The sequence below is a fragment of the Pelobates fuscus genome, chromosome 1 (genome assembly GCF_036172605.1).
Source record: "Pelobates fuscus isolate aPelFus1 chromosome 1, aPelFus1.pri, whole genome shotgun sequence".
Taxonomy (NCBI): domain Eukaryota; kingdom Metazoa; phylum Chordata; class Amphibia; order Anura; family Pelobatidae; genus Pelobates; species Pelobates fuscus.
Genome location: NC_086317.1, coordinates 200,196,189 through 200,206,627, shown reverse-complemented (window position 1 = coordinate 200,206,627; position 10,439 = coordinate 200,196,189). Strand labels below are relative to the sequence as shown.

The 10,439-nt window shown below is 48.1% G+C and overlaps 1 protein-coding gene across 1 annotated transcript in view; it reads left to right on the top strand.

The window, feature by feature from the left end:
- The first annotated feature begins 614 nt into the window (after positions 1-614).
- GPN2 (GPN-loop GTPase 2) overlaps positions 615-10,439 on the top strand; it is a 31,004-nt gene continuing 21,179 nt past the window's right edge. Inside the window, exon 1 of the mRNA XM_063444440.1 lies at positions 615-1,067. Coding sequence (XP_063300510.1) covers positions 648-1,067 — 420 coding nt within the window. The 5' untranslated portion in view covers positions 615-647. The remainder of the gene's footprint in view (positions 1,068-10,439) is intronic.

Here is a 10,439-nt window from a genome sequence, read left to right as displayed (position 1 = left end):
GTTAGACCATAAACTTTGTGTTTTTGGAGGATTTTGTTTTGTTATAAATTGTATGAATGATCCCTCTCCTTGGATAACACAATGCACACAATCACTTTTCACTTCTGCTTTGTCCAATCCTCTTGCAAAGACTGCTCACAGAGCTGCATTGAGAAGTCTGTGATTGGAGAGCCAAGGATTGGGCAAGCAGGGAAGGGCTTGCAAAGGTAGCAGATTGACCTGTAACTTTAGCAAGCTGTTTTTGGATATACCTGCAATGGTAAAAATAATAAATAAATAAATGCATGCATGATGTTTTCATTGTGGTATTTATTTTATTTGGGCAGTGGTGAGTTCCTTCAAATTTGAAGTTTGCATCCCCAACAATTCTCACTTTAGCAAATAACATTGTGTGTGCATTTTCAGTGAATCATGGAAGTATATTTCCTTGGCAACTGTATTGACGTTGTCTGTCTATATGCCAGTGCCTGGGATTTAAATACTTTACACAAATCTCCCCAATAAATAATTCGCTCTACCTGCCAGTTGAGGGCGCTCTGAAAATTACTCCGGATAATATACTCGGAACCTTTTCTGTTTATAGTTAGGGGGCATATTTTATTGGGACACCTGCACCGGAAGTTGTGTTGCTTTTCGTAATCTACAGCATGGAAACGGTGATGGGCGAGCAGTGTGTACTGGCCGGCTTCGGCCAGGCTGTGATAGGACCCCCTGGTTCAGGAAAAACTACGTACGTGCGAGCTATGCAGGCTGTGCTCACCGCAATGGGAAGAAAGGCCTCCATTATCAACCTGGACCCAGCCGGGGAGGAGGAACCAGGGGCCGCTGTCAGTCTGCGGGAGCTGCTGGGACTGGAAGAAGTGATGTCGGAGTTGCACCTGGGACCCAATGGGGCCCTGCTTTACTGCATGGAGTATTTACAGAGTAACCTGGACTGGCTGCTCTCCAGATTAAAGAGTCTGCACGGAACATACTTACTGTTTGATTGCCCGGGCCAAGTGGAGCTCTACACCCACCACCCGGCTCTGCCAAGCATCCTGCGCCGGCTCGGTGAATGTGGACTACGGGTGAGAAAACGGTGTGACTGCTAGTCAGTGTTAGCATGCCTGTAAGGCTTAAATGGCTTTACGTTAGGTTTAATGCTGCCATATGACAGAAATTGTGTTTGATATGGTGCTATCACCATTTTTTATTTTTTTTTTCCCCCTTCTCAGTGCTTTCTGATTGAAAAATAAATGTAGGACCCTTTTGGATGGGGAGACATTCATGAATACGAAGTCAACTTCAAATTCTGAATAAGAATTTAACTTCAACATTATATTTTTAGAATCAAATTATAGAACGAAATGAGCTCTCCATTAAAACAAAAATATAGAACCTTTACAGTCAGTTACTTACCCATGTAAAAGGGTCAGTCTAGAAACCAGAAACACTATAGCTCACTGCAATGGTTATGATGCTAGGGGTCACTTGTCAACAACCAGATAGGAGTCAGACTTCCATGAATCATCCACCCTCTTTTCAGATATCCCTATAATAAAGGTTTCTTCTTCAGCATTAGTTACATAAATTCCACACATTTTTGAGTGGAGATCATTGAGAGCTTGTCAATGAATTGTGTCCAAATAGTGAGAAGGGAACTTTTTTTTTTTTTTTTTTTTTTTTAAGCTAAGAACGGGCTGGACCACAATAGCCTGTTGGAGCAAAGTAAATGTTAAACCATTTCATTTATAATATATGGTTTGAGACTTAACAGTGGGATGGCGCCAGAGGACTACTGGCACTAAGAAATCAGTATAACACACTAGCTATGGATCCTTAAAAGTTCAGGCATTGCCTTAGAAATAAAGTTTAGGACAAGACATTGTAGAAATAATGCCTTAGAACAGTGATGGCGAACCTTTTTGAGCCCGAGTGCCCAAACCGCAATACATGCCAACTTTTTTTTTCCTTAAAGTGCGGCAATTAAACCTGAATACTGAGGTTTACGTTTAGAAAAAACAACTCGTACTGTTGTCCGAACTAATTAACACACACACACACACACACACACACACGAATGCTGAATACAGACACCGATGAATACACACAGACCGCTGAGTACACACACACACACACACACACACACACACACAGACTGCTGAATACACACGCACACACACAGACTGCTGAATACACACACATACTGCATTGAGGGGTGTAGTGTATGTGTTTGTGAGGGTTGCTGTGTGTGTATGAGGGGTGCTGTGTGTGGGGGGATAGGGGTGCTGTGGGGGGGTAGGAGTGTTGTGTGTGTATGAGGGGTGCTGTGGGGGGGTAGGAGTGTTGTGTGTGTATGAGGGGTGCTGTGTGGGGGGGGGGTAGAGGTGCTGTGTGTGTTGTGGGGGGGTAGGGGTACTGTGTGTGTGTGTGTGTGTGTGGGGGGGGGTAGGGGTACGTGATGGGGGTAGGGGTACTGTGAGGGAGAAACGTGTTTTAAAAAAAAAAAAGTATATTAAATCATAATCTCCCCCCTTTTTACCTTTAATGAAGGAGGGGGAACAGTCATCCCTGGTGGTCCGGTGGTGGCAAGTACTGCTTCTGGGTCGGGAGGCAGGGGGGAGGGATCTGTGAAGCAGCTCTCCTGTCCTCCCGCGCGATGCTGTGTGGAACGTTGCCATGGTAATGTGCAGCAACGCTCCACACAGCTTGCTCGTGGGAGGACAGGGGAGCTGCTTCACAGATCTCTCCCCCTGCCTCCCGGGCAGGCAGGCGCCTACTCTGCATTAATGGCGAACCAATGGCCGTGTGCCCACAGAGAGGGCCCGGCGTGCCACTGGTTCGCCATCACTGTCTTAGAACATGCACAATATTCTCCCAGTGCTTTCCTATAGGAAAGCATTGGTTTAGCTGAGATCTTAAAGATTGACTATCTCAGCCATAAAGGCAGGACAAGCCACAGTAAAGCTGGCACGGCGTGGGACAGAAGGTGAGGAAAAACACCTCTATTATGATCGGAGGGGAGCAGGTACCTAAACAGAGACACACTCTCTGACACAGATACATACTGACAGACACACTCTCACTGACATTTTAATCCACCCAGCCTCCCTACGTTTGGGAGAGCTGAGTGGATCTTTCCCTGGGGTCCAGTGGTGCTGCCCGCTCATCCTGTGTGCGAGGGAACAGTAATCTACATGCAGCTCCTCTCTGCTCCCTGTAGGGATGCCGGAGCCGGAATGACATCATAATCCAGCGATCCTGGCGAGGGAGCAGAGAGGAGCTGCGTGCAGATTACTGCTCCCTCGCGCGCTGCCCCATGGTGGCTGCCTCTGTGCTCCTCAGGGCGACAAGCCGGTTCCATTATTCCTCTATCCAGCTGCTTTAGCTAAAGGGCTTATATATCACAATCAGGGGGGGAATTTATTATCATCTACTCTGTTAATTAATAGCCTTCTAGACCTTGCAAGAGCCTCATATTTGGGATTAAGGATCAATTTACAGAGCAGGAGATAAAAACTTCTAAAGCAAGTTAAAGGACCACTGTAGGCACCCCGACCACTTCAGCTCAATTAAGTGGTCTGGATGCCAGGTCCATCTAGGGTTAACCCTGCAGCTGTAAACATAGCAGTTTCAGAAAGCATTGTCCGTAGGAAAGCATTGAGAAATGTTTTCCTATGGACTGATTGAATGCGCGCATGGCTCTTGCCCCGCATGCGCATTCAGTGCTGACGTCGGAAGAGGGAGGAGATTTCCCCAGCGCTGGAGAAAGGTAAGTGATTAACCCCTTTCTCCACCTTCAGCCTGGTGGGAGGGGGGGACCTAAAGACCCTATAGTGCCAGGAAAACGAGTTTGCTTTCCTGGCACTATAGTGGTCTTTTAATATCTGATTGATTTTTTTTTTTTCTTGCAGGCTCTTTGAGTCACAGCCAGGGAGGTGTAGCGAGGGCTGAGTGATGTTTAACCCCTTAAGGATGCTGGACGAAATTTTCCATCATTGCAGCACTCCCCTTAAGGACGCTGGACGGAAAATATCCGTCCAAAATGAAAATTAACCACTGATTGCCGCAATCGTGGGGTTAATCTTCCTGTAGTGTGTTTCTATATCGGAGGCACACTACCATGGGCAGTTTCACTGATTCAGCCCATGTGATCCCTCGGCCCGGGAGTCAGAGCGATCAGTGAAACCCGATTTTTTTTTTCCCTGCAGCTCTGTGTGAGCTGTGAACTGCAGAGATACAGATCGGTGCTGATCTTTATCTCTGTAAAAAAAAAAAAGTGTTAGCAATAAAATCCCACCCCCCCCCCCCCCCTCACCTCTTTCAAATAAAATTTAACCCCTGCCCTTTGATCACTGTCTGCAGTGATCAAAATACAGATTACAGTATTTCACTGTGATCTGATTTTTTTTTCTTTTAACCCCTGAGGGTTAACTTTTATTTTTTTTGAAACCTCAGGTTAAATTTATTTAATTTAAATATTTTAAAATATTTATTCATTTAGAAGGGTAGAAGTTAGTGGGGAAATTGGGAGATTTACGGTTGGGCTAGTTAGGGGTTAAAAGTAAAAAAAAAAAGTGAAAAAAAAAACTTTTTTGAAAAGTTTAAACAAAGTTTTAAAATAGTAAAATAAGTTGTTAAAAAGGGGAAAATGCGTATTACCTCTACACTTGGTACAGGCTAGCGAAAAAATGATACCACGCTAAGGTTTCAAATATGCCTTTTGAAACACCTTGGGGTGTCTTCTTTAGGAAATTGTATGCCTTTGTGAAATAATTGGAAAACACAACCTATTAAAATCCCAAAGTGGGGCATGGACCCTGCGTAAAAATTCTAACTTAAATGGCTGTGTCTCAAATGTGCCCCTTCAATGTTGTCATATATCTGGTATTGATCAAAATGTGAGCATCTAACACTCAGATGACATAGCGGAGCAACATATGATGTATTATACTGCTGTAGCACATATAAGGTTTGCAAAATATATATTACAAACTCATTGAGTATGTCAAAAAGGGGGGCGTGGTCTGCAGCCGAGCGAGCTGGACGTGTCCGGGTAGAGCTCCGCTGCGACCACGGTGCCAACAGCATACGAAAGCGGAGATAAACCCTTGAACAGACCGAACTAGTCGAGGGAGCAGTGATGGACCGGAGAACGACGAAAAGTAAGGTGAAAAAGGCGGTGGAAACGGGTGTTATAGTACCGGAGATGTTTGCGGCCTCTCGCGCCGTGCGACTAAGCACACAAGATGGCGGACGAGAAGGCCAGACTACACCCCGTTCTCCTGCGAGCCCAGCAAGCGGTGTGGCATCGGATTCCGACACCAGCCAAATATTGGCGAAACTGTCGGAGGTTCGTAGCTACCTTGCCTCTGAGATGGTTCGTACCACCTCAGAGGTGAAAGCTGAAATACAGGCTTTGGGGGTGCGGACGGCGGTGCTCGAGCAGCGGGTTGAATCCACGGTTATAGCCCATAACGCTGCAGCCGCACAAATTAACCACCTCACCTCCCAACTACTCACTGCAGAAGCAGCTATAGACGACCTGGGGAACAGAACACGGCGCAATAATATACGCCTTCGGGGATTACCCGAACAAGAAGGGGAAGGGTCCCTGGCAGAGGTCATTCTGGAGATTTTCAGGCCGCTACTCCCCGACATCCCAGAGCACTTGTGGCATATTGAACGGGCGCATAGGGCCCTCAGGGCCAGGAGAGCGGAAGATCGGCGCCCGAGGGACGTGATAATTAAATTCTTGTCGTTTCAAACGAAAGAGGCTTTGATGAGGCATGGCAGAGATCGTCAGATCCTCTATAATGGGGCCAACCTCACTCTCTACCAAGACCTTACCCCGCTGACGTTGCAGAGGCGCAGGGACTGGCGCCCGATCACCGAACTCCTACAGCGCCACACCATCAAGTACGCTTGGGGTCATCCCTTCCGGCTGATGGCTTTCAAGGATGGCCGCACGAAGCTTCTATTCCCGGATGGTGACCCGAGGAAGTTCCTGTCCGAGCTGGGGATCCAAACCCCTGATGACTTCCCGGTGTCGAAGGGGGCGGCGGAGGCTCTAGCCGCTCTCCCCCGAGAATGGTACACATCAGATGAATGAGGAAGGGGGCTACGCTGTCGCCATGCCCGAGCGGCGGGCTGTGTTTCCAGATGGTAAGACCTCGCGGGCGGGATCAGGTTGTTTGGGCGGGTGATTCCTAGGCCCCGCTTGAAATGCCTTTATGGGCTTTTGGTTATTGGCTTTTCTGGTGGCGGCAGGCCCTGGATACTGGGTTTTTATATGAGGCACATTTGGGTTAGCGGGCTCCTTGACCCGCGGGTGGGCTTGCTTGTTATGGGGAGGGTTAGGGCTTATTTTTGCTCCCGGGCCTCGCCCTGTTTCCCATGTCCTGACTCGTTGCAACCCCTCTCCCGGGGGACCTTTTTTCGGGTCTGCCCACCATTTTTCTTCTCATGATTCTGGGGATTGTGTCTGGTCCCTCGGAGCAGAGGGCTACGGTTGTTTAAACACTGTTTTTCCTGGGGACTGGGATCAGAATGGGGCGGCGGGTAATGTTTTTTTTTTCCTCTTCTTCTCGCTATGTATATGTTATATATCGATTGCCCCCCCCCTTCCCCGGGGACACTTTGTAATATGGCTTACTGTTTTTTGTAGTACGATTTTTAGGTTCTTGAGCCTGGTCCAGGAGGGTCGGGGGCATTGTACAATTATTCACAGTTTTTCTGGGGAGCGGGATCGGAGTGGGGCGGCGGGCGGCAGGTAACGGGTAACGGTTCTCGGTATATTATTACTGCTTTGTTTCTGTCCCCCCCCGCCATCTTCTGGTTTCATGGCTGACCCTTTCGGGCAGAGGGCAGTGTATACCCAAGCCCCTAACTTTTTGAGATAAAGGAGGGGGGGTTCAGGATGGGGCAGTGGGTCCTGGTTCACGCTATGTCCACAATTACTTTTATTGTTATGTTTATTTTTATGCTAGGTCCACTCTTAAGCCGGGTTCTGTTTCTATGTATTATTAGTTTCGGGACGGGGGAGTAGGGGCGGGTTCAGCGGTATATAGGTGTCCGGCTCTGGCACTTGCGGGATTTTTGGAGTTTTGAATGTGCTTTTTCTTTTTAGGTTCTGAAAGTCACTTGGGGACGGCAAAAGGGTCTCCCCCTCTATCTCGGTTTTTTTTTATTTATGTTTTTATTTACAAAAGTTTTTTATCTCCAATTGGGGATAGTCTGGCACCCTGGGGGTGCTATTCGTGGTTGGTCTATGTTGAGGCAGTTCTGGGGCCGTATTGGTTCTCTGGAAACGCCTAGACATATTTCCCATTTGGTCCTGGCAATAGGTAAGTCCAGGCTATTGTTTTTTATGTTTTTTCCTTACTCTTTCTCTTCCTTCCTTCACTGTCCTCTCACCTCTTGTCATCCCCATTACACTTTCCTACCCCTATTCCCTGCTCGGACCCCGGTAGGGGGAGGTGTCATGATACCCGCACCGCATTCTCGAGATGGATCCGTAGAGGATCCAACTTGTGTGACAAGCCGACTCCCTCCTTCATTGCAATGCCGTTGAAACTGTTATCCCTGAATGTCAAAGGCCTTAATGCCCCGAGTAAAAGGCGCCTTATGTTTAGGGAACTTAAACGCCTGAACCCTGATATTGCTTTTCTACAAGAAACGCATATACCTAAGCCAGCAAAACTAATGTTAAGGGACCACACGTTCCGCGTTGTACATGAGGCGAGAGCTCTAAATAAGAGGAACGGAGTAGCTATACTAATTCATCATAGATGCCCCTTTCGGATAGGGACTGTGACAGCCGATCCGGAGGGACGCTATTTGCTGCTCTCCGGGAGCTTACACTCCCACACGATCCACTTCCTCAATATTTACGCCCCTAATGTTCCATCGGCCGAATTCTGGGACGCCATGGCTCAAATGGTCAACAGCCTACCGCACGGCATGATCATTGTGGGCGGAGACCTTAACGCCACCCCGTGCCCGGCAGTTGACCGGAGCCGTTGCAGTGGGCTACCGAGATCTCACGGTAGAGGGAGTCAGGACAAGATACTCCGCACATTTATACAGCGTACAGGCCTCATAGACATATGGAGAGCTCATCATCCAGACGACCGTGATTTTACGTTCTATTCCGCGCCCCATGATTCTTATTCTAGGATAGATTTATTTTTAGTTAATTCGCATGCGGCGTCCAAGGCTTCTGTTTCCACGATCGGATCTATATCCTGGTCAGACCACGCAGACATTTCACTAACTATGGATAAATTATGTGTTGCGTCTCCGTAGTCCTGGAAGCTGAATACTTCGCTTTTACAGGACCCGGCCGTGGTGGAAACGGTCCGTCAAGAATTATCCGATTATTTTCTCCGGAACGCAACCCCAGACCTCCGACCAGCTACGGTCTGGGCCGCCCACAAAGCGATTATCAGGGGAATTTTTATCAGAGAAGCGACGGTAAAAAAGAAACGTAAATTGCAACTACTGTCCTCCCTTCTAGAGGCCCTGAGTCGTGCGGAAGAGAAACATAAGTCAGCCCCGTCGTCTATCACATTGGCGGACGTACAGAAAGTGCGTATGTCAGTGCGAGAGTTACTCTTGGACGACACAGCCAGGGCAGTGGTTTGGACTAAGAGGACATTCTACGAAAAGTCTAACAAAATGGACACGTTGTTAGCTAGGTCCCTCCGCCCGAGACAGGGTCACTTTCATATCACGAGCATCAAGGACGCTGCAGGTAAGCGTTGTACGGATCCCACGGATATCGCGTCGGTATTCACAGCATATTACTCCAACTTATATAACCATTCTGGAGTAGTAGACGGGGAACGTCAACAGCGTGAGATCGGGGAAGCAAGAGCTTTCCTTGATCGATTGGCCTTACCAAAACTAGAGGGCGGCGATGTACTTTCCTTGGGGGCTCAAATCACGGCCGACGAAATAGACGCGGCAATTTCGTCCTTGAAGGGCAATAAGGCCCCAGGCCCGGATGGCTTTGAGGGTGGTTATTACAAGTTGTTCCGAGAGGAACTGGTACCGCATCTTGAGACGTTGTTTAACGACTTAATGAATGGGGGTATTCCGGACAGGGACATGTCGCTGGCCGACGTAATCCTGATACCAAAGCCGGGCAGAGACGACTCACTCCCTGAGAATTATAGACCGATCTCATTGATAAACCACGACTCTAAAATTCTAGCCAAGATTTTAGCGACCCGCCTGAACCCCTATTTAAATCGGCTGATCCATCCGGACCAGGTGGGCTTCATCCCTGGTAGACAGCTATACGAAAACACTCGACGTAACATTGACCTTCTCTGGCGACAAGCGCAGAGGAAAATCCCAACATTGGTCCTGTCACTTGACGCAGAGAAGGCTTTCGATAGGGTTAAGTGGCCATACCTATTCGAGGTCCTACAACACTCTGGCCTCCCGACTACGTTTATTACTGCAATTCGGGCATTATATACGGATGTCCGGGCTCGGGTCCGTATAGCGGGCTCCAAGGCTATTCCGTTTGCCTTGGGCAATGGGACTAGACAGGGTTGCCCCTTGTCGCCCCTGCTCTTTGCTTTGTCACTGGAACCTCTATTACAACAAGTGAGATGCACTGATGAAATTCACGGCATCTCGATGGGGGACCAGAGATATGTTGTGTCTGCGTTCGCCGACGATGTTCTGCTGACTCTGACGGAACCGACGGAGTCAATGGACGCGCTGGCAGTGGTCCTAGAGACATACAGTGAAATGGCTGGATACAAGGTGAATCTGCCTAAGTCGTGCGCCTTACCTATAAGTATGAGTGAGTCTGATATCGCTCGAATAGGAAATAACCACAATATTCGTATTGAAAGGCATCACATTAAATACCTGGGGATACATCTGACGGCAGACCCCGCCCAGCTATTTCAGCAGAATTACACTCCCATGATTCGCGCTCTTATCTCGGATATGGAACGATGGCAGGATAAACCAATCTCCTGGATTGGCAGAATCCACTCGGTAAAAATGAATATCCTCCCCAGAATTTTATTCCTGTTCCAAGCTCTCCCAGTTCGACTCACCAAGTCTGACTTGGGTCCGCTTCAACAAGCCACAGGGAAATTCATCTGGCAAAACAGGAAGCATAGAGTTTCCCGTAATATCCTCTATAGAACAAAATCTAGGGGGGGCCTGGGATTGCCAAATTTTTATTTTTACTACTTGGCGGCCCAACTCACGCAGATAGCGTATTGGCACACCCCTCCAGATGAACGGAGGTGGGTTGACCTTGAGTCATCCCTAATGGGACCTGATAAGCCACAATTCCTTATGTGGGTTCCTCGTGAACATAGACCGACAACACGAATTGAATGCCCGGCCATAGCAAATTCGATGAAGATATGGGACATTGCATCGGTCAAATACGGGTTGTCCTCTCGGACATCCCCATTGACCCCTTA